Below are 24,488 nucleotides of genomic sequence, written 5' to 3' on the forward strand. Positions count from 1 at the left end.
TTTTTATAGTATTGAGATATTGGCTGCTGGGCAAGCACTCTGCTGCTGAGCCACATCCCTATCCCTTTTTAATTTTTATTTTGAGACAGGGTCTGCTAAGTTACCAAGTTGGCCTTGAATCTGCCATTCTTCTGCTTCAGTCCCCACGTCACTGGCTGAACCAACGAACTGTCCCAAGCTGCTGACCCACATGCTGGAGGAACTCAAAATTCTTGTACATAGGGAGCCCTATCCCTGCTGACCAGGAGGGGTTGGAAAACATATTTACTCCAAGGCAGGCGGGGAAAGCACATGAGGCAGACAATTCCAGTAATCACATACTGCCAAGGACAGGCAGACGATCTGAAGGGAGAGCACAGGCGCATCCTCAAACCTTCCTGTGACTAAGGTAGTAGGGAAAGTCCTGACCTGTTGCAAGGACTCCTCCTCTAGGCAATCTGCCCCGATTACTTCTAACTTAGCAGTCCCCTTGCCTCTTATCCCTGGCACTCGCTGCTGACTAGAGACGCTCCTCTGGCCCTGCACTAGGACAAAGCAGTGATGACGTGTTACGGTTACCATATAAACAGAGACCAGCTTGCTGAGGGCCCACACATGACTTTACGTTTCTGGTACCTTTCAGTGCCTGGCAAGGGTTGGCACCCTCAGGGCTGCAGGAGTCTTTGCTGGTCTGTTTTTCTATCTTGCCTTATGCTTGTTATATGGGGCTTTCAAAGGGTATGGGTCAACCTCATGCCCTAGTGTGGACAATCTATGGAGTAATTAGTCAGCTGATGCAATTTACATCATACCGCATGCCCTCTGTTCTCTGGTCCTGTTGATGATTCTGTCAACCCATGCATGACATTATGGCAGCCACATACATGGTTCTCACTTTGGGTCACAACATTGCGTTCAGTTTCAGACTGTCACTTACCAGTTATGAAACTGTAGACAAAAGCATTCAGATTTCTCAATCAAAGAATGGGACTCACTATAACATAAGGCTGCAGGAGGCCTCCGTGGGATGGTGGGTGCTAGGCAAGGCTGGTAAAGAGCCTGGTACACCAGTGTGCCACTAGTGTCAGAGCTGCTGTCTAAGGGCCTCTTGGGGCCCAGACTCTGCTAGGGGGCTTGCCTGGGGGATCTGCAATGGCCCATTAAGAGTCACGTAAGACCACCATCACTGCAGGTACAGCTGGTATATCGTGAGTGAGGTTATGTCCTGGCCCTTCAAAACAGGTCTCACTGTGTCACCAAAGCCTACCTGCCTTCTGCTCCGGTGAGGGAACCTCAGAAGAGAGGGACTCTGGCAGATACAGCTTCTGACATGAGCGTTATGAGGGGATTAGGCCAGATATATCCTTTTTAATGCTGATAATGTGCTCTCCTTAGTCCCAGACTCACATGTTCTCATGCCCTAAACCCAGCTCTCCTTTCCTTGGCACCCTCTGTCCTGTGTCCCCATCTCAGCACCTCTAGTCACCTGGCTGCTCAAGTGAGAACCACCCCAAGCCCTTAAACATCCTGATCTTCCCATCTCCCAGGGAGCTCTCAAGTCCAGCCTCTGTGTCTACCCCCAAAGCCACACCCCTCACCCAGACCCTCAGCAGTGCCCATCCTCCCTGCCAGTCTCCTTGAGTGGGCTCTCTGCTTCTGCTCCTCCACACCTTCTCTGGAACCTGAGTATCTCTCTCAGGCAAATCAGACCATTTTATCCCTCAGCTTAAATCCTTCCTGGATTTTATGCCTGGATCAAGAGTAAACACTCAGCTTGACCCCGTGGACCTGCCCTTCCTTGCTAATCTCCCACCTAGCCATGAGCCTTAGGGGATGTGCTGCCCTGGGGAGCACAATGGATACTTGTGAGGCATCTCCAGACGCTGTTGGGGGTCTGCCTGAGTGACCTGGCCACCATCACTTGCATAAGGGGGTGCTATTATGATTTGTGGGTTGAAGTCAGGGATGTTGGACATGCTGTCCTGGGACATCAGTCCTGGTGACAAGCACCTGTCTTGGGTATCTTTGTAGCATTTCCTGCATGGAAAGTTCTAGGACTATAACTCAAGGGGAGCCTGTTCTTGGTCTTTTTTAGTGGGATTCAGTCACTGTTTCAGAAATTAACAGTACTGTTGGCCACATCACTCAGGGTGCCCAAGCTTCTAATACCATCTACAGCTGTCACAGCCACAGGGAAACTTTAACACGTCTTTTGGGGTAGGTGGGTGTGCCCAAGCATTTTTATTGAAATATGGGTTTGTATTTTCATCTTTTTGTCTCCTTCACCCAGTGATAGTGTTGGACTATTTTTGAAATTCTATGTGTAGATAGGTTGAACAGTCTACCAATTTTCTTTAGGGTCAGGAAGGGGGCACTATAAAATGTCTTATAGGCCGGGCACGGAGGTGCACGCCTGTAACCCCAGCAGCTTGGAAGGCTGAGAGGAGGATTACAAGTTCAAAGACAGCCTCAGCAATTCAGCAAGGCCCTGAGCCAGTTACAAACAGGCTAGGGATGTGGCTCAGCAGTTAAATGTCCCTGAGTTCAATCCCCGGTATTAAAAAAAGAAGTCTGTAACTGAAGCAGTGGGTCTGAAGCACTGAAAAAATACTGTGCCTGCTCAGTGCCCTAACAAGGTCAGAGTACTCACCCCTCTCTCCCCTCCAGGCCTTGCTATGGGCAGCTCCCTGGCTTTGCACCCTTCCTGCATTTGCTTAACTAATTGTGACTGTTCTGCAGGCCTATGCTCAGCAAGCCCTCTTCTAGGAAGCCCTCTTGGGTTCCCAAGCTGAAGTTAGTTTCTCTTCCTCTGTGCAGCTATAGCCCAGCTTCTCTTGCAGTGCCAGCTTGAGCCAATTCCCCGGCCCAGGCCTTTAAGGAAGTCCACAAACTGGTCTTTATAATTTTTCTGTGTTCCTGCTGTGACTGAAGGCAAGGTACTTACTGCTTTGGGGGCCACGTAGGATCCTGACAGGGTGCCCACACCACTGGTCAAGTCAAAGAGGTCACTAAGGCCACTGCTGATGGGTGCTCCTAGTCTGGCTGGTACTGCTGCTGCTGGGGGTGCCCCAAAGCTGGGGTCTCCAATCTGGAAAGGAAGAGAGAGAGATCAGAGGCAGGCATCAAAAGCAGGGACATCAGGGGCATGGCAAGAGTAGTCACTTAAGTTTAGGAAACAGTGGAGATGGGGATGGGACAGCTCTCCACATCAACTCTAAGTTGTAGAAACAAGAGAGTGAGATTATTGAAGGAGAGATGATAAGCCCTCCCATGCCCTATAAGCCTTGAACCTCAGGGGGGTGACCCATGGATAAAGGAAGGACCCCAGACATACTACTGCGTAGGATGTACTAAGCAGACCAGAGATCCTCAGGATGACAAGGTAATTTGTCACGGGGTGGAAAAGAACACAGTGAAAAATTCATGGTATTCAGGGTCCAGTGGCAACTGGATGCCAGGAGGTCAAAGCAAAGGCTGGACCAAAGGCCAGGGCTCAGCAAGGAGGGACATCTATGACATCACCCACCCCTTGGGATGCTGGGCTAGTGCTCTGAGGAGGAGCAGGGAAGAAGGCTTGGTGACACAGGGTTGAACCGTACCCCTTCAGGCTCATCCCCCATCTCCAAGCAGAAGCAGCAGGGTGGAGAGAACAGGCAGCAACATGCAGACAGAAAAGCCAAGAAAAACAACACAGAAACAAGAAAAAGGGAAAGAGGAAGATTAGTCAACTGTGGCTCCAACCAAGATGAATTTGGTTTGAGGCCCACAACCCTGTCTTCTTATGGGAACTACCCCCGTGGCTTTACCCACCACCCTAGTGGTGCTAACTGCCACACGCCTGCCCTTGTGTTGGGCACCTGAACTGAATAGGGCAAGAGAAGGGCTTGCCTGTCCCTCACCACCTGGCTCTACCACCTACCTAAGAAGCCTGGGGAGACCCTGTGCTCCTCTAACCACCCACTCTTCCAAAGTGAAGGGAAGTTCTATTCTGATCTCTCATGAGCCTCTCTCAGAGGCCTGGCTGAGCTAATGTCCCCAGCTGGTGTAGACTCAGGATGAATGGATGCTGGTTTGGTTCTAAAGCCCTGAATAAAGCAAAGGCAACTGAGGATTCAGGATCAAAGGAAGGGGCTAGGAGGGGCCCGTGAGCAGTTCAGCAAGGGGGCTGAATCCTATTTCTGCTGCTTAGTGCTGTGCTTACAGGGAAAGTTGTCTAAGCCTCAGTTTTCTCATCTGTATGTAGGAGTGACCCAATCACCTTCAAGGGCAGGCATAAAGACTAAATATAGCGAGCCTGTGGCAAAGGGAGAGTATTCAATAGCTATTCCTCTGAAGATCATTATCAACAGCACCTGGGGTCGGGGTGGGGGACCCAGGACATACCAGGCTGTCAAGGCCACCACCAAGAAGATCCACAGCTCCCATCTGCACTGAGGAGGTGGCCAGGGGTGGGCCACTCACTGGGGGACCAAGGTCCAGGTTGAGGAGGTCACCTAGCAGGTCGCCCTGGGTGGGGATAACATCTGGCTGCTCACCAGCTGGGGCTCCAGCAGGGGCTGTCTCAGGGCTCTCTGTGCTCTCACTCCTGCCAGACAGAAGGGAGAGGGTCAGCAAGCAGGAGTGTCCAAACATCCCAGGGAAGTCTCCAAAAGAGATTCTAGTCTCCAAAGAGATTCTAGTCTCCAAGATTCTCCCCAGGACAGGCACTGAGTCTCCTTGCTGCCCCAAGGGGTCTGTATGCAGCCCTTTGCCTCCCCATTTGTTCATGTGGTCCATCTCTGGGCTCTCTATGGGGGTGGATGAAGGGAGAGAGCCATGTGTGTTTACTCTTTGGCTCACACAAGAGAAAACTCTATGCCTGTTCCCAAGGACTGTGTCATCAGGCCAAAGCAGTCACCTGGAAGTAGCAGAGGTGGTAACAACAAGGCTCTGGAACCAGAGAACTGGGTCTGAGCCTCAGCTCTGCTAGCTGTTGAGTCCTTGGCTGGCCAAACTCTATGCCCACTTTCCTCATCATCTAAAGGGGGACATTTTCTTTTAGCTGTTGACAGGTCAAATGAGGTCATTTAGTGAATACCTCATGTGTAGTTAGGCATTGGGTAAGAGGTTGTTAGAATCATAATTGCCTCAGACTCATGCCCTGCCAAAGGAAGTCACATGAGGCCCCAGCGCCTGTGCCATTAAATCACTGAACTGAGAAGGCAGGTGGGCGGCGCAGCCCACGGGCTGGCTGCACTCACGAGGCGGTGCGGGGTGGTAGGCTCTTGTGCACCACACCCCGGCCCCCTTCCACAAAGGCGCTGGGTGGCTTATGGTAGACGGAGGCCAGCGTGCCAATGTAGCAGATGAGCTCATCCAGCAGTGTGGGCTCAATGAGGTCCGTCTCCTCAGAGATGAGTGGCTTCTCGGCCAACACCACTTCCTTGGCAGCCACTGGGTCCGTGGAAAGCAGGCGCCAGTAGATGTAGCCACGGTCCCGCAGGTCCGGGTTATCTGAGTCCTTAAGGTAGGTGAGAAGCCCATGAAGCCCCTCCCCACCATCCAAGTGTGGTCACAGGGTTGGCCAATGACACCAATCCTGAGCACACTATGAGCCAACCCCGAACCACTTAAATGGACATGTCCCAGCCTCTGGCTCATTCCCTGATTTTTTTTGGGGGGAGGGGGGTACTGAGAATTTAACCCAGAGGCAATTTACCACTGAGTTATATACCCAGCCCTTTAAATGTTTAGAGACAGGGTCTCACAAGTTGCTTAGAGACAGAGTCTCACAACTTAGCCTCACTAAGTTGCAGCTGGCTTTGAATTTGGAATCCTCCTGTCTCAGCCTCCTGAGCCATTGGGATTTACAAGTGTGTAAACCACAATCCCTGTGGTTTTCCCCTTCAGCCACTCCTGTCTCAATTCCCAACTGCTCTCTGTGTCCGCCTCCCTGCCCTCTGGTGGCTCCTATCCCCCTGATTTATATTCTGTCTCAGTTCTTCACTTGATCCCCACCACTTGGATTTGTCTGTAACTCCGGGATCCCTGAAGCAGGTATCTTGGATCACTCAGTGATCAAACCCCCACAGATGCCATTCTCTGGGGTGAGACTAGCTCCCAGGCTTGGCTCCTGAGACACCCACCTGAGTGGCCAAACTGAGGACCTGCTGCACCAGCTCCTGGGTCTCTGTTGGCTTCTTCAGAAACAGCTTTACGATGGCTGTCAGCAGCTGCAGCTGGACCTGCAGGGAGACAGAGGGGAATAAGGGTGGGCTTCATGTGGGAGTAGGAAACCAAATGAGGGCCTAGTAAAGGAAAGTAAAAGTAGAAGCCAGGAGCAGCTTGTCCAGGTTTGGTGCTGCCACTGGACACAGGCTGAGGCAGCTGGGGTGCTGATGATGCCGAGAGGCCGAGACTGGTTTAGTCACTCAGGAAGGAGCTGGGGATTGGACCATTTGGCCAACCTAAGCGGGATGGAAGGTGCTACCCAGCCTAGGCTCCTGAGCATCTGTCAGCTTCAGGCCCACAATACCATGAGAAGCTCGAAGCTTCAAAAGGTAACACAGCTGGTATGCTTCTGGGGACCATCTGAAAACAGGTGGCAATAGTGCCACTGAAGTCCGGGGAACTAGGTCAGTAGGACCAAAGAGCCAGCCTGTCATGGAGAAGCTGCACTCCCACCAGAGGATAAGAATTACTCCTGCCTGGCCTTCTATCCACCCTCAGCCTGGCCAGTACCTCCTTACCTCAGACGCCATCCCCAGGCTCACACTTCTATGGTCTCTTCTACCCACCTCACTGGTGCCACTGGCCATCAGGCTGTCATGTGGCTGTGAGCTCCCTGTGGGCAGGAATCATGTCTGTCTTACTCACTGCTGTGTATCTCTAGTTACAGTTCAGTCTAGTGCCTGATATGTAGTAGCCACTTAAGAAAAGAGATCCATGCAAGAGCAAGTCACTGTACATGGTCCTTCCTTAGCCACAATCTCATTTGCCAGTCCTGGGATAAGAGGGTAGGAGTAGCAGTTGTAGTAGCCTCTCTTGGGCCTGTCCAGTAAGGCACAAATGGCTTAATCATTCTGGCTTACAGGGGGGCTGACAGCAGGAGGCAGAATGAAGGACATGCAGTGTTTTTCTGGGATTAAGCAATCCAGAGACCCTGTGATCTGAGTACACTTGGGAGAATGGGAGAGGAGCAGTGAACTGGAAGTTTCTATGGCAGAAGGCAGCTCAGGACCTGGCTTCCACACTTGGCTTGAGCTCCTGGCCAGTGGCCTATAGGATGTCATTTACCCATAGTCTGTGAATAAGAGGTGGGAGGGAGTTCTTGTGAGCTCTGAAAATGGCAACTATGGCAGCTGACTTGGAGCTGGAGTCAGATTATACCTTATTTGGACTCTCATTCTATCACTTCCCAGCCAGATAACCCTGGACTTGTCATTTAACTATTACTACTACTTTTTTTTTTTTTTTGGAACCAGGGATTGAACCCAGGGGCCTTCACCACTGAGTCACATCCCTAGCCCTGTTTTTGAATATTATTTAGAGACAGGGTCTCAATGAGTTGCTTAGGGCCTTGCAAAGCTGCTGAGGCTGGCTTTGAACTTGCACTCCTCCTGCCTCAGCCTCCCAAGCTACTGGGATTACAGACATGAGCCACCACACCCTGCCATTTAACTTGAGTTATATTTTCTTTTCTTTTTTTAAAAAATATTTATTTTTTAGTTTTAGGTGGACACAACATCTTTATTTTTTTGTGTTGCTGTGGATTGAACCCAGTGCCTCACGCGTGCCACTTGAACCACATCCCCAGCCCCTTGAGTCATATTTTCTCATCTATAAAATGGGTACAATACCACCTCACTTTGTTAATGGGAACAGCCAATCAGACTACAAATGTAAAGAAGCTAGTGTGTATTCTGCTTAATATACAACAATTATCACCACTGCTGTCACTACCGCCACACAGGGACTCTTTACAAGTACTCCCCAACCCAGTCAGCTGGCTGCCTGGAACAATTCATCACTGTCAGGGCTGCTGACTTCTGGCTCAGGTCTGCCTTGTTCTCTGCTGCCAGAGGGTGCTCTGTCCATAAGCCTAGGGCCCTGCTCTGTACTTTGGAAACATTTATGCCCCATGAGCCTGCATATTCAGGACAGCCTTTTTGTCATGGTACTATAGCCCTCGCCATCCAGCAAGGATGCAATGAATGCAGGCAGAGCTCGTGTATCACCCTGGCCAAGATTTTTCTGAGCTCCTTCCCCTTCCATAGCTAGAAAAGCCCAGGAGCCAAGATGAGAAGATTGAGACAATCTAAGCCGAGTTCCAAAACTGTGCAGCACTAAACAGGTATTTTGTGTGTGTGTGCGTGTGAGAGGTGATTACTGGGGATTAAACCTGGTGATTTACCATTGAGTGACATCCTCAACCTTTTTTGAGAGAGGGTTTCACTAAGTTGCCTCGCTAAGTTGCTGAGGCTTTGGCCTTGAACTTGAATCCTCCTGCCTCAGCCTCCCAAGTTGCTGGGATTACAGGAGCATACTACACCTGGCTAAACAAGTATTTTTGTTGTGTGTGCCTGTGTGTGTGTGTGTTTATGATGCTGGGGATTGAACCCAGGGCCTTGTGCATGTGAGGCAAGCATTCTACCAACTCAGCTATATTCCCAGCCCTAAACAAGTATTCTTAAAAGAGTGTTGAAATGTCTTGGGAACCCAGGGTGCAAACACCATCCCCACTCCTAGCTATGGTGTACTGAGCACTAAACAGGGCATTTTACACACAGCATCCTGCAAACTTTGTGGTAGCACTGTGCTAGAGACAAGGAAATGGACTTAGCTAATTTTAAGTAACATGCCCCAGGCCACATACAGGGAAGGAGCCTGGGTTCAATTTTAGAGCCCCATCAGACACCTGGCTCAGCTTTTCCTTTTCCTTTGGCTTCTTTAATCCTGGTTCTTCAGCAGGCTTAGCTGAGGGGGAAGAGGTCGGCAAAAGATTTACTGGAATATCTGGGCAAAGTCACTCCCTCCCCACAGGCCACCCCAGGTAGGACTTGGCTGCAGAGGCAGAAACCATCCTAGGCCACGCTAAGTGTCTCAGAGATAACGGATGGACAAGGTGCTGAAGTTAAGACAGCCTGGAGGCAGGGAGCAGGAGTGACCATGGGAATTATTGCTAGGATTCTGTGAGGAACATCTACTGTTTTTGTTGACGGGGCATCTTCTCTGTCTTCTGGCAAAAGAAATGCTGGCTTTCTTTCAAAGAACTGCTTTCTCTCAACTCCTTTCAATCTACAGAGACAGAGATAAGCATCTTCAGGACCTGGAGTATTGAAGCCACAATAACTGGCTTAGGATAATGCAAACAGGCCTTGGGGACTTTGGCTGGACTGTGGAGGGGGAAAACTCTTTTCATGGGCATCGTTCAGCTGTAAGGACAGAGACCAGAAATTATTGAACCCTGGTAGCCCCTCTCCTGGAAGCCTGTCCAAGGCAGAAGCCACCCGAGGGTTGCAGAGACAGCCCCACTTCCACCACTCAAGCATTTGCAGCCAGGAGTGTGGGAAGGGACTGTGCTGAAAGGACATGTCAGCTACAGGAACCAGTCAGTCCTGTTTTTCCCTGGACCAGTTTGCTTTTGAAAACAGTTCTTGCCCAAACCAATACTTTTATTAATGAGTGCTTGTTACGAGCTGGGCACATTTGAAGGACACTACACAAGACATCTCATATAACTTTTACAGCAACAGAATGAGGGAAAGTCTAATGATCCTCATTTTATAAAAGAGAAAACTGAGGCTCAGAGAGAAAAGCAATAAGGCATAAAAGCATCGAGCCAGGAAGGGGCAGATAAAAGGTGTGGACCCTGGGATTTCCAAATCCAAGGCCTACATTTGGACCCACTGGGTTACACTGCCCCCACCAGGCGCACTATTTAAAGGCACATGTTCACAGAAATGGGAATACCATTGACAAATGCCTGGCCTCATAACACAAATGCACACAAAACTACAAGGTTACTCTAGTTATCAATCAGACGGGCAGAAAAAGGTGTGAGGATGCAGTCAGCTGGTCAGGAGGTAAGGAAGGGGCAATACCATCATCTTAAGTGGGAAGTAAACCAGCACAATCTCTACACTAAGGGAAATTGGGCAAAAGCTATGAAAATCCCAAATGCACAAGCCCTTTTCTCTATGCATTCTGCTTAAGGATTATTCTCCAGATTTATGCGCAGTCATATATCACACAGCCTAGCTGTCGTAGTACTGCTTAAAAGACAGTCAAATGCCCAGTGGCTCAAGAGGCTTAGGCAGAAGGATCACGAGTTCAGAGCCAGCCTCAGCAAAAGTGAGGAGCCAAGCAACTCAGTGAAACCCTGTTTTTAAATAAAATACAAAAATATAGCTGGCTTAGAGGCCAAGTGCCCGAGTTCAATTCCCAGTACTCAAAAAAAAAAAAAGAAGTCTTCAAATGGTCTTCTCTGCCTTCTCGAATTAAACAAAGTATTGATGAATAACAGCATGGCCTTCAAATATATTTTAAGGGGAAAAGGCAAGGCACTGAACAACTTGAATTTGCACAGTGTGCTGTCAGTAGTGTTTAAAAAATAAATGAGAGGGAAATAAATTCACACACAATACTCATTATCTGCAGAGTCGATGTTTGTGAATCTGCCTGCTTGGCTAAAATCCACTTGTAGCCCCCAAATCAATGCCCATGGTGCTTTTGTAATCACCTGCAGATTCCAGCAGAGCAGTAAGAACTCGGAACTGCTCAACACAAATGGAGGTTGGACAAGGCAGCACTCTGCCTTCTCACTTCAGCTCTCAAGACTATAAACAAGGGCTGGGGTTGTGGTTCAGTGGTGGAGCACTTGCTTAGCAAGCGTGAGGCACTGAGTTCGATTCTTAGCTCCACATATACAAAAATAAAAGGCCCGGGCTGGGAATGTGGCTCAAGCGGTAGCGCGCTTGCCTGGCATGCGTGCGGCCCGGGTTCGATCCTCAGCACCACATACCAACAAAGATGTTGTGTCCGCCGAAAACTAAAAAATAAATATTAAAAATTCTCTCTCTCTCTTCTCTCACTCTCTCTTTAAAAAAAAACAAACAAACAAACAAACAAAAAAAAAAAACAAAAATAAAAGGCCCATCAACAACTAAAAAAAAAAAAAAGACTGTAAACAAGCATCTTTCCCAGGTTTAGTGCTTTTTTGCCCCACATTTTTGAGTCTTTCATTTAAAATTTCCCCCAAATGCTGTGCTGAAGTATTTGCCTCATGTTCTTATGCACAAGAAAGCTGTGAGGTGCCTCATGCATAAAACATACATGCCAAATAAGTTCTGTACAGGCACGAGTTACAGTGGTGTTGGCCATAAACTCAATGTTAAAGAATTGATAATATATATTAAATAAGGTGTCTTTAAACAGAAATACAAAAACAATGTAATATATTGACTGACAAAAATGTATCCAGACACTCACAAAAACCTAACTATATTCCTTTTTAAAGCAAATGTTCAGTATTTACTAATTCAGCATCTGCAATGATTAAAGAACACAAATGCCAGCCAGGCACAGTGGTGCATGCCTATAATCCTGGCGATTTGGGAGGCTGAGGCAGGAGGATCACAAGTTCAAAGCCAGCCTCAGCAATGTAGTGAGGTCCTAAGCAACTTAGTGAGACCCTGTACCAAACTACAAAAAATTTAAAAAGCGTTGGGACGTGCCTCAGTGGTTAAGCACCCCTGGGTTCAATCCCTGGTAATGACAAAAAACAAAACAAAACAAAAAAAAATCAATTGTGGGGACAAATGCATGGAGTACTGCATGCATGGCATACGTTAAGGGTGCCTGAGTGGCAAACCACTCCCCTTGTGCTAGCGTGTGAGCAGCAAACCGCTCACCCCGTAGGCACAGCACTGGATATAAAACTACATGTGTTGCAGTCACAGCGCTTGCTCCACAGCTCGCTCCTCAATTGGTCGCTGCAAGGAAAGTTGGCAAGAAACTGTATTGGTGGCTGCCTGCAATCTGCTTAGCTACTGCCCGAGTACACATAATTGCACAATAAAATCAGACCTGCTTCCTGCTTGGTCTCCGTAGGACTTGATTTGTGACTCTGCAACCACACTTTCCTCTACCCTGTTCGTGGACTTCCTCGCTGGACGAGAGTGAGCCCACGCCAAAAAACAAATACACAAATACCATGAATAGTGAGAATGGACCATGTGTGAGCATGTAGGGGTGTGTATCTGCTGGTGCATTCCTAAACAACCTCTGCAAATATCCCCAAGACACCAAGAATACTACTGGCTTCTGGAAAAGTGGTGGAAGGAACACTTTACTGTTTATTATTCCATACCTTTTCAATTTTAAACCAACTCAATGATTACCTATAGAAAGATAAATATGCAATTAAAACAAACCCAGGGCTGGGGCTGTATCTCAGGGGCAGAGTGCTTGCCTAGCATGTGAGAGGAACTGGGTTCAATTCTCAGCACCACATAAAAATAAATAAAATAAAGGTATTGTCCATCTACAAATACAAAATAATTAAAACAAAACAAAACAAAAAAAAACAAACCCAGAGACCTTTGTCTACCTTTCATGTATGCCACTGTGGACTATCTCTCATGTCCACTGAGGCACTGTCATGGGTGAAGAAAGGTGACCACACCCAACCTCCATACATCCACTGTCACTGTCTGCCCACATTGGCAGAGCAGTATGAGGGGAGGGTTTCAGGGCAGGATGGGCTTGAGCTGCTGGTCATGATTGATGTCCAGTTGGGCACTGACCATATGAAAGCTCACCTGGGTGCTCTCATCATGGAAGCCCTCGAGGAAACTCTCCAGTAGCTCGTCTGCATTATCAATTCGCTCAGCATACTCGCCTACGATCCAGATCATAGCTGCTCGGGCCTCAGGCTCGTCCAAGGAGTCCAGGTTCTCACACAGCGTGGCAATTACACTTTCATACCTGGAAAAGAAGGAAGGAGGCAGCATGTGAGCACTGAGAAAGCCTGGCTTACCCTGTGGGGAGGGCCACTGGAGGCTAGAGACAGGCAACAAGTCCCTAGGAGATGGTGAGGAATGGAAATTTGAGTTGTATCTATTACATTTTGGCCTGGGGAGCAGAGCAGGGCCAGCTTAAGAGAAACAAGAAAAAATAAAGTTTTCTTCCAAGAATACTTCAAGAACAACAGAGGCAGAAGGAAGAGGGAAGTAGAGAGGCCCCCCCTTCCTCTATATTCCCACCACCCTGTCCACAGGCAAAGTCAGATCGCTCCATCACCAGGAGGATAGGTGGTACCTACTTGTTAGGGTACTTGCGGAAAATGTCCTTAATGACCACAATGGCTTCCTGGACCACGTAGTTGACCTTGGTCTGGATGAGATCAAGCAGCGTACTCACACAACGCTCGGCAGATTGCTGAGTGGAGAGAGGGGGAGGGTTGGGCAAGGTCCCTTTACCCCACTTCCAACAGAGCTGCTGGGCCAAAAAGCCCAAGTCACCCCCCACCCACATTCCTCATTACAGCAAAAGAGGACAGACTCCTTCAGATAATGGGGTAGGGAACAAAGGTAGAGAATGAGTGCGAAATGATGGTCCTGGGAGGGCAGGGACATGGAGATAGGATGAGACTGTGGAGAAGCTAGGGGAAGCACTCCTGAGAGTGGGGAGGACTTGGAGATCTTCCAGGCCAAGCCCTCAGGGCAGAGTGACTCCGCTTCAGCCTCACCTAACCACTCTTCCTTGTTTCATAAAGTGGATTCTTGTGTCAAACCCACTCACAGTCTGTGTGGGCCAGTCCTTCTGCCTTTATCCCCACACTCTGTGCTGATGGCCCAGGATAAGAGATTTCTTAGGATGGCCATCATGAGCATCAAGGGGAAATGCCTCCAAATGACTTAAGGGTCTGGCCTGGGGGTGATCAGCTGATCCGAGATCCTCTAGACACCACTGGACTCATTTAAGGAGAGTCCAGCTTGGTAGTCAAAAAATACCTCTCTAGGCAGAGAATGGGAAGAGGTAAAATGTCAGTACATAGGGTCTGGAGCAGTCTGGGCAGCTTGGAGAAAGATCCATGGGTAGCTGAATCAGGATATGTACTGAAGTATCAGAAAGGCAGAGCCCCTGCTCCAATGCTCTGTGAAATGAAGTTAAGCCTACCAGGGCCACCACCAGCTGGTGGTTGCCCCACTGTCTTAGCTAATGCTACAGGTGAACCATGATATGATGTGTTAATTTTTCTTTTGTCTCTTTTTTTGTTTTGGGGTACTGGGGATTGAACTCAGGGGTACTCGACCACTGAGCCACATCCCCAGCCTTATTTTGTATTTTATTTAGAGACTGGATTTATTTAGAGACTGGATCTTAGTGTCTCGCCATTGCTAATGCTGGCTTTGAACTCTTGATCCTCTTGTCTCAGCCTCCCGAGCTGCTGGGATTACAGGCGTGCACTACTGCACTTGGCTGATGTGTTAATTTAATCTGCAGCAACTGGAAGGCTTAAAGGAAACTACAAAGAAGGAACCCAAATGGATCTGTATAATGGGTATCTTGGGGGCTCCTATGGTGACCCTGAGGTCTTCCTAGACCACAAGCAGTCAGTTGATACTGCTAGGATCAGATTGATTTCAGCTCTCTTCTCCTTGCTCAGCTAAGGAAGGAGTCCCAGAACCTCCTCACCTCCACCTTGATGGCACAGCGGCCAATGGCACGTACAGCCTTCCGAACAAAATCCACATCCACTTCTGTTGCGTACTCTTTTAGCTCTGCCAACACCTGTAACCCAAACAGAGAAAATGGACTGAGGGAATGTGATAGGGCAACCATCTGGAACATTCCTGGGTAATGAGAATGTGAAGATCCCCAGAAAGAGAGGATTCTGTCTCCTACTCGAGGTGGAACACTCAGGCGAGGGAGAGACCCAGGTGCCCCAAAGGGAAGGCAAGATCAGATAATTCTTGTTGTAGGATGATCTAACTAACATATCCAACTACTACTTTGTTCTTAATTTTTGGTGCTGGGGGTTGAGGCCTGGGCCTCAGGCATGATAGGCAAGTGTTCTACCACTGAGATAGACCCAAACCCTTTTTAAAATTTGTATTTTGAGATAGGGCCTTGCTTAATTGTCCAGGCTAACCTTAAACTTGCTATCCTCCTGCCTCTGCTTCCTGAATAGCTGGGATTACAGATGTATATGACTAGCTTGGGAGAACATTCTTTTTTTTTTGTAGGAGGGTGGATACTGGGGATTGAACTCAGGAGCACTCAACCACTGGGCCACATCCCCAGCCCTATTTTGTATTTTATTCAGAAATAGGGTCTCAGCAATGCTGAGGGTGGCTTTGGACTTGCAATACCCTTGTCTCAGCCTCCCCAGCTACTGGGATTACAGGCATGCATCATCATGCCTGGCTTGGGAGAACATTCTTTAACATAATATCAAAGTTTTTAAAAATCTGCTTATGAAGGGGTTGGGGTTGTGACTCAGCAGTAGAGTGCTCGCATAGCATGTGCAAGGTCCTGGATTCAATCCTCAGTACCACATGAAAAATAACTAACTAACTAAATAAATAAAGGTATTGTGTCCAACTACAACTAAAAAATATTAAAAAAGAATAAAAAATAAAAAATTTGCTTATGAAGCTCCAGGTCCCATGGTTAATATTCTCATTATTCTGAACTATTCACAGAATTATCATCTGACCCAAAGACCAGAGCTAGTAGGTGAGGTAGCTATCTGATATGGAAGCCTGTGCCTTGCACAACCACACTATGCTCACCTGAGCAATGTTGGCCTGGGAGGCCAGGCGGATCATAATGTCCAGCTTCTCCAGCTTCACGTAGATGGGGTCATTATATTTAACAAAGAAGACCTTCATCTCATGCTTCAGGATCTCAGGCCTGGTGGCAGGGCAGGATGCCCAGAGAGCAGAAAGCAAGGCATGAACCCCATGAAAAAAAAACTCTCCACATATGCTGAGACATTTCTGGGGTCTGAGGCGGAGCCTGATGTTCAAGGAAGCAAAGCCACTGTTGTGGCTGTATGTTCCCAGGGAAAGCCTGAGCAAAGTTCTGCCTGGTTATTGCCTGTCCACACCTCAGGAAGGGGAGAGGAAATACAGCAAGAGACAGTTCATATTCAAAGGCAGCAATTATTGGGCAAAGGTTCCAAACCCAGCTTGTGACCTCAGGACTCTATTTCCTCATTTGTGAAGTGGGAATGACACTGCAAGAAAACTGTATGCTGCAGGCTTGTGTCTGCTAATCTCAGAAAGGCCTGGCATGTGGCGACAATTCTCTGAATGATAAAGGTGGTTGACTGTACTTAGGCCATTTGTATAAACAATATGGTTTATGCCTAACACCTGCTTTCCTTCTTAAGAGTCTGAAACTGGTGGGTGCTCTCAATGAAAACCTTGTGAACTAAGTCTCACTTAGGCTGCCCTTGGCAGAAATATTCCATGTCTTCCTGTACTTTTTTTTTTTTTTTTTTAAATACTGAAATTGAACCCAGGAACACTTAATTACTAAAACACATATATGTGTTTTTATTTTCAAAGAGGGTCTCACTAAGTTGCTTGGGGGTCTTGCTAAGTTGCTGAGGCTGGTCTCAAACTTGCAATACTCCTGCTGATCCCAAGTTGCTGGGTTTACAGGCATGCACCACCACGCCTGGCACGTGTTCTTATACTTTGTTACTGGGGTGGAGTATGCTCTATCCGACTTGCCAAGGGAGGGAGGGACCAGGAGAAATCCCTCATGGATTCCTCCAGACTCTGAAATATTTATCCCCTATGATCCAGCTGTGTGTCCTCATATGCCACTCTAACAGATCTTACCCAGAAGCATAACTATATGCTGAATCCCAGGAAACCTGCTGGTAAATCTCTGAACATGGTCTTGGGTGCCTTGTCCCAGACACCTACACAATCTGCTGGTTTTATGAGTCAGGAAGCATCTAACATAATGGACTCCTGCCTCAGAGAAGGCACTTGCTAGGCAGGACCTGTCACCAGCTGAGCACTTCCACTTTTTTTTTTTGATACCAGGGATTGAACTCAGGGGTGCTTAACCACTAAGCCATATCTCCAGCCATTTTTTATATTGTAAAGACAGGGTCTCATTGAGTTGGTTAGGGCTTGGATAAGTTGCTGAGTCTGGCTTTGAACTTGCAATTCTCCTGTTGTAGGCTTTTGAGCTGCTGGGATCATAGACACACTTCCACATTTATCACTGCTCCTCCCTCAAATGCAATGGTTTTTGGACCTCAACTGACACCACCCACTGCATTTTTCTTAGTCAAGAGAACCTCAGTGAGGTTGTGAGGCTTATACTAGGTCACATGTTAACAAGAGCAGGAGCAAGATGAGAGTCACCACCCCAACGCCTACTCCTTTGCCCTTTCTAGAACAGAAACCAATACAAAAACACAAAATGACAACTTGAAAACAAAACCTTTTCTATCATCAGGAAAAGGGATGAGGACAGAAGGTAAAGAAGGGAGGTGTCGGGGCAGAAAGAGGAGCAGCCCAGGCACTCACTGCTGCCACACAGACTGCAGGAGATCCTGGCCAAGCCAGGAGCCTCTGTCCTGCTACAGAAAGGAGGCAAGACTGCAGCTGGGCAGCAGGAAGATGATTTCTGTAAGCAGGACTGGGTAAAAGCTGCCTAACCATGTGTCAGGGCTGGACTAGGCCAGGTGTGCACAATAGGGACAACTTCTTAAGAGATTTACCATGTTAAATATAGCACAGGGAGCCCTTCATGCTGATCTGGATCTACAAGTTCCTACACCTTACTAAATCCAGTAAACCAAGGGCTCTGACAGGTAAAGACCCACACTGCTTGGCCCTGTTGACATTCTGGGCCAGATAGTTTCTTGTCATGGGGGACTATCCAGCACTGTAGAATGCTGAACAGTGTTCCTAGCCTCTATCTACTAAATGCTAGCAATATCCAGTTGGGACAACCCAAAGTGTCCCAGACACCACCAAATGTCCTGGGGGTTAAACGTGCTCTGCTGATAACCCCTGGTTTAAGGGATTTTTTAGATTTCCTGCACAGTAACAGGTCAGTTTCACTTGAGAGCCCATTCCCAGGAGTGCACACTGAACATGTGTGTGGTGGCCTTTGTACCTTTTCTGCACGATAAGGTTGATGTTGCGCAGGGCCACATACTGCAGCTCTGGCTCAGCCGACAGCAGTGTGACCAGGGGCGGGGCCAGCTTCTTGAGCAGCGTGCCGTAATAATCTAGGTCCTTGGACAACATCTCCATGAACTTCATGAGCACCTTCACAGCAGACAGCACCACAGCAGAGTTGGCATGGGAGAGCCTGGGTGTGACCCGCTCACAGATGCTGGGGTCCAGCAGTTCCGGCAGGGCAAAGAGTAGAGATAGACAGGGGATATGTTCTGTTTAGTTATCAAGATAGCATGTCTTTTAACAGGAGAAAGATCTAGATCATGGTGCATGCTAACTGAACCAAGCAGGCTCACATCACTCTAAGCCTTAGTTTCTTTATCTATAAAGCTGAGACAATGAAGCTTGCTTCACAGGGTTGCTGGGGCCCTTACATGAGATAACACATACAAAGAATGGGCAGTGCCTGGCATACAGTAGATGAGACAAAAGTCAGCTCCTTCCTTTCCCCCCACTGCCAGGACATTCAAATGGGGCAGGATGTCATGCTGGTTTAGACCAATGGTCAGATGAGTCCCAGCTAGGTACCTGTACCCTCTCTAAGCCAGAGTTTCCTCATCTGCAAGATGGCAGATGATAATAAGGTATCCTTCACAGAGTTTCTAAAGATTATCTATGTGTACAGAGGGTCCAGCATTGCCCAGGGCACCCTGTGAAAACTCAGTGAATGGCTGATTTCTTCACTCAAGCTAGCTCTGATGTTATCTAGCTGAGGTGACTGAGGTTCTTGTCAGCTCCCAGGTCAGGCCCTTTCTGTAACCACAGCAAGAAGTGATTTGCTACCTGTAGCCACACTACTGACCGCCTGGCTCTGGAGACATGAAGGGTGGGCTGGCTCCCTCGAGGAAAGTGTACTTAGAGATGGTGCCAGGGGAAAAGCCCTGTGAAGGGGCCCACTTAGCTCATGGTTGGACCCTACACAGGATCAAGTTCAGGTGGGCTGGCAAGGGTCATCCAGCTTACCTCTGGGCCTCACGGTCGTCCTTGGGTGTGTAGTTGGCCAGGCAGTCCAGGATGAAAATCTGGCCCCACTCAGTGCACTCATTCAGGGCTGTCAGCAGCTTGTTAATGGACTGTGGGTTCAGGTCGAGCAGATTGCTGCTGGGGTGAGACTCGGCGATCTCTGAGAGGGCAGCCACAGCATTTGCCACCACCTGGTTGAGAGGATGGAAGGGCAGAGCCTGGGGACACTGTACTTGGCCAGGGGGCAAAGGGGCTAATGACACTAGCTAGTCAGAAGTGGGACACCCTGAAAGGAATATGACCACGCAAGCAGGTCTGAAGTCTCATCAAGGCCCACTTCAGGCACTCACCCTGTCGATGCCTCTGCAAATTGCAACTAAAATAAAATAAGCATATTGCACAAAACAAAACAGAACAAGAAAGCCCCAGCTCCAAGTGCTTGGCGGTAGAAAGCATTCCAGCTACCTAACACAAGAGCCTGGTTACCAGCCACAGCTGTGAATTGCTGCCATCACCACCCAGACACATTCTAGTGTTCTGTCTTCCACACTATGCCACTCCAAGGGCAACCCTCTATAATCCCTGGGTGATATGCGGAAACAGAAAAGAACAGCTTATATATGGTCTTGGTGAGGAGATAGTGATGATGACAATGACTGGAAGGGGAAGAAGACACTAGCACCAACTGCACTACGTAGCAAGCCATGACCATTACCTTCCAGCATTCCTGCCATCATAGAGAATTAGATTCATTTTACTGATGAAGAGGGCTCCAAAACATTAAGCAGCTTGCCCAAATTCAGGCAGCTAGTAGAGGACACAGAAGAGAATCCAGATCTAGTCTCTTGCAAAGATGATTCCTAAACCACCACACGGTACAGGGACAAAGGCACTCAGCAAAACTCTGATTTCTAAGAACAAGAGACTGCCCAGCAGACTGTCAAGCCAAGGTCTTCCCTAGCAACCCAGAAAGTGGCTCAGTGAGTGGTAGTTGACTTACCATGGGGTTGGAGTCAGAGATGAGGTCTTTAAGGGTGTCCAGGAAGCCCTGGTCCTCCACCAGCTGGGCATTGATGTCATGGAGCTTGGCTACACACACGGCTGCTGTCTTGCGCACATATGGATCCTCATCCTTCAGGCACTTCCGGAGTGGCTCACACAGGTACTCAGTGATCTTGTCAACTCGAATGCAGCCCATGGTCCGCACAGCCAGGGCCCGGATGAGGGGGTTGGGGTCCTCACAGTCCTGAGGGGAAGGAACCATTGGTCAGCGGCAGGAACAAGACAAGTCATGTGGCTTCCAGTTCTTCCTGGCCTGCAGCTCTGAGCCTGCGGCTGAGCACCATCTGGCAGTTGCTATGGGATAACTATGGGTTATCTATGGGTAATAACCACCAACCATAATCAACAGCACTGCAGGTAAACGCCATGCAACAGACACCAAGCCCTTGCCAGATGCTGTATAGGTACTATGCATACAGTCTTCTCTGATCCTTCCAGCAAACATACAATATTGGCTCCGTTTCACAGGTGAAGAAGTTAAGGCTCTCAAATCCACAACCACTAGCACCACGACCCTCAGTCTTTACCCTGCCAGGAAACCCTGATTTTCCTGTATGTGTGCATACAGAGAGAAAGAGAGCCCTCTGCTGGAGGAAGAGGCCCTTAGCCTGCATAGGAAGGAAGCAACAGTGTGAAGATCTGGGAAGGGGTTAGAATATTTCTATTCAGGGCCACAGGACCACACCCCAAAGAGATGGGGGAAAGGGAGCAGGGAGCATCCATTATCCATTGTCACCAAGCTCCTGCTCACCTTCACAAAGGTGTTGACAGCCATAATGGCCATGTCAGGCTGACTCTTGGCATAGTTCATCAAGTACAGGTATACCAGCTTCTTCAGCTCTAGGTTGTCTGTTTGCATGCAGTTCACCACATCGGGGAAGAGGGCACTGAAAGGACAAACTGATGTCAGTATGGGGCAGACTGAAGATAGGAAGAGCAAGAGGGAGACAGAGGGCAGGAGGGAAGCTGAAAAATAAACAGGACTTCTGATAAAATAAGGGTATTAGCTATGCTGGTCCCTGAACACTTGATAGGAGAAATAGAAGCCCAAAGGGTTATTTTATTTTATTATTATTATTTTTTTGGTACCAGGGATTGAACCCAGAGGCAATTAATCATTGAGTCACATTCCCAGACCTTTTTATGTTTTATTTTGAGACAGAGTTTCCCTGAGATACTTAAGACTAAATTGCTGAGGCTAGCTTTGAACGCATGATCTTCTTGCCTCAGCACTGGGATTACAGGTGTGCGCCACCATGCCTGGTCAAAGGGTAATTTTTTTAAAAAATATATTTAGTTGTAGATGAACACAATGACTTTATTTTGTTTATTTAATTTCTTTTATGTAGTGTTGGGCATCGAACCCAGTGTCTTATGTGTGCTAGCCAAGTGCTGAGCCACAACCACAGCCCCAAAGGGTAATTTTAAAAGCAAAAAGTCCTCAAACATGAGCTCTGGAGCCTGTTAAACCTAGGTCTGTATATATTTTTGTTTTCTTTTTAGTACTGGGGATTGAACTCAGGGGAGCTCTACCACTGAGTTACCCCCACCCTTTTTATTTTTTGAGACAGGGTCACACTAAATTGCTAAAGCTGGCTCTGAATTTGTCATCCTCCTGCCTCAGCCACCTGAGTACCTGGTATTACACCATACCCAGTTCCAGTTCTGCCTCTTGCTTTGTGGCTTTTTATTCTGGTGGCACGGGAGATTGAACCCAGAGTCTTGGGGGGCATGCTATGTAAGTGCTCTATCATTAAGCGACAGCCCTAATTTTTTCTTCCCAGTACTGGGTTATCAAACCTGGAGTTTTGAGCATGGAAGGCAAGAGCTCTACCACTGAGCTATATCCCCAGCCCTCAGTTCTGCCTCTTGCTAGTTGTATGACACTAGGAAGCTTCCTCCAGCCCTTGGACCTCAGTTTCCTTATTTGCAAGAAAGGTGCAGCAGAAATTCACTTTGGGGTTGGGGATGTAGTTCAGTGATGGAGATCTTGCCTAGCACACTGGAGGTCCTGGGTTCAATCCCTAGCATTACAAAAACAACCACCACCACCACCACAACAAAAAGCTCACAACCACAAAAAAACAAAATAACAACAACAACAACAAAAACCCCATCTCACATTACAGGGCCCTAGTGAATTAAATGAGACAATGTACTTACCATATCTGGTCCTTGGTATCTGGGAGGTGCTATGTAAATGAAAACACTTATTTTCCCCTCTGTACTTAACAGGGCCCCTTATATTGGGCTGCTGGTTCTGGAGGGTCATAGGGAAGCAGGGACGAATGTGCTACTTTCACAAATGCCAGCTCTGGCACCCACTAAGAAAGAACCAGCAAAGCATGAATGGAGTACATGCTACACGCCAGTATTAGTGCTAAGGTTCTGACATACTTTAATTCATTTAGCGTCCCAAGAAGCCAAGGAGTGTCCCATTTTACAGACAATAATACTGAGGTTCATAAGTGTTAAGCTGCCTAAGGAGCCAGGTCTAACTCCAAAGTGTGTGCTCTTGATCCCTGCTATACTGGGTAGAGCCCTTCACAACAAGGTGTCCAATGGTTCCAGATTCACAGGCCCTTTTGAGAATGAAATGTGGTTAGAGGTCAATTTTCTGTCTCTGGAACCACCACCTTCCCTCTCATTTCTTATGCTTTTACTGACAAGGACATGGCAGCACTGAGACATAAAAGGTCAAAGAGAACTTCCTCAGCCCCCACAGGCAGGAGTCCTGCCAGGCTAAAACTGATGCTACACCACCTTGGGAGATGACACATCAGGAAGAACAGGGGGCAAGGAGAGGAGGGGGAAGTGCCAATGAGCCTGGCTTTCTCTCTGGCCCATAACATCAGCAAAGGAAGCTCTTCGGAGGTGGGAGAACAAAGATATTTCCTCTGAGAGGAGGTGACAGTAGTGTTCTAGTTGAAGGAGTGCAGCTTTGCTCTGGAACAAACTGAACCTGGAAGGAGGCCCAGTTTTCCAGCAGAAACATATATACGTCCTCCTCAAGTTTCTGGGTAAGAGTTTTTGAGTGTTGGCAGAAGGGCCTTGTGGAGGATAGCAATGGGATGGGCAATCTGTGGGAGAAGTCCAGGGCAGTGTCATCATGTTGTGGGACCATTATGCCGGGGAGCTGCTCCACATCAGCACCAGGCCTGAGACACAAGCTGGGCAAAAGCAGCCTGGATTTGAATTTCAGAAGGGCTGGGTTTCAGTTCTAGTTCTGCCACTAACCACATGACAGTTAGATGGTCATTTTCTTCCTTCTTTATATTGTTTCTCTGACAGTAAGAACATCATTGCCTACAATGAAAACTGTAAGGAACTATTGAGAAATCATATCCAAAAGTGTTGTGCAGACTCTCAAGCACCGTACAAATATTAAGTTGTTATAAAATCCATCCCTGTCTTTGGGGACTTCACAATCTGATGGGCAGGTAAACACAGGTGCATGCAGTAATAAGAATAGTCAAGAATCAGTGCTGGGTGATAGGAAAAAAGAGCAAAAGCTGAATTTAAAACAGGACGCTGGGCGATGAGGGAAGGCAACAGGGAAATGGTGAACCTTGCATGGGCTTTAAAAGATGGAAAAACAAGCTGAGAAAACAGGCATTCCAGGCGCTGGAAAAGCTGGAGCAAAGGTGTGGCACTATTTCTTTTTATTTTTTAGTTTTCGGCAGACACAACATTTTTGTTTGTATGTGGTGCTGAGGATTGAACCTGGGCTGCATGCATGCCAAACGGGCGTGCTACCGCTTGAGCCACATCCCCAGCCCAATGTGGCACTATTTCTACAAGAGATCTGTTCCAACTCAGGTGCAAACCAGAGGTTGCACACTGGCAGCAAATAGAGTAATCCAATCTGTAGGTGTGCTTTGCTTGAACCACAATGTATTTGTTTACTATTGTTTGGTGATTTAAAAAATGAAAACATCCAGACTTCCTGTTCTTTTTAAAACTCAGAAGACCTGGCCACACTGGGTTCATCTTCCCTAGTTAGCAACAATCCTCTGGAGCTTCTGCAAATGTTCACATCACACCCACTCCAACACCTGCTGCCTTTTCAACCCAGTACACTTTACTCATTCCATTATCACCTGACCCATCAGCGTTTGAGCTCATGACTCCTGTGCAAACAAAACCCTGTTTGGAAAGAAGGTTCACCAAAGGAGCTGTATGAGGGAGACATGGGTCTCTAGGTACACTAAAGGAAGAATCTGACCTGGACCCAAGCTCTCCACCCTCCCATCAGCAGCACCAGGCTGCAACCCAGCCTACTCC

At 48.0% G+C, this 24,488-nt stretch overlaps 1 protein-coding gene across 4 annotated transcripts in view; it reads right to left on the bottom strand.

The window, feature by feature from the left end:
- Ap1b1 (adaptor related protein complex 1 subunit beta 1) overlaps positions 1–24,488 on the bottom strand; it is a 51,782-nt gene that overhangs the window by 7,767 nt on the left and 19,527 nt on the right. For 2 of the 4 annotated variants that reach the window (XM_013363221.4, XM_078039674.1), the window contains 13 exons: positions 20,956–21,091; positions 20,143–20,388; positions 19,143–19,333; positions 18,115–18,336; positions 15,759–15,879; positions 14,659–14,754; positions 13,283–13,398; positions 12,780–12,945; positions 6,105–6,203; positions 5,220–5,479; positions 4,363–4,564; positions 3,579–3,599; positions 2,924–3,067 (listed from right to left, as the gene is read on the bottom strand). In XM_013363221.4, the coding sequence (XP_013218675.1) occupies positions 2,924–3,067; positions 3,579–3,599; positions 4,363–4,564; positions 5,220–5,479; positions 6,105–6,203; positions 12,780–12,945; positions 13,283–13,398; positions 14,659–14,754; positions 15,759–15,879; positions 18,115–18,336; positions 19,143–19,333; positions 20,143–20,388; positions 20,956–21,091 (2,020 nt within the window). The remainder of the gene's footprint in view (positions 1–2,923; positions 3,068–3,578; positions 3,600–4,362; positions 4,565–5,219; positions 5,480–6,104; positions 6,204–12,779; positions 12,946–13,282; positions 13,399–14,658; positions 14,755–15,758; positions 15,880–18,114; positions 18,337–19,142; positions 19,334–20,142; positions 20,389–20,955; positions 21,092–24,488) is intronic. The other 2 variants (XM_005336051.5, XM_078039675.1) reach the window with 2 other exon arrangements.

The sequence above is a fragment of the Ictidomys tridecemlineatus genome, chromosome 2 (genome assembly GCF_052094955.1).
Source record: "Ictidomys tridecemlineatus isolate mIctTri1 chromosome 2, mIctTri1.hap1, whole genome shotgun sequence".
NCBI lineage: Eukaryota > Metazoa > Chordata > Mammalia > Rodentia > Sciuridae > Ictidomys > Ictidomys tridecemlineatus.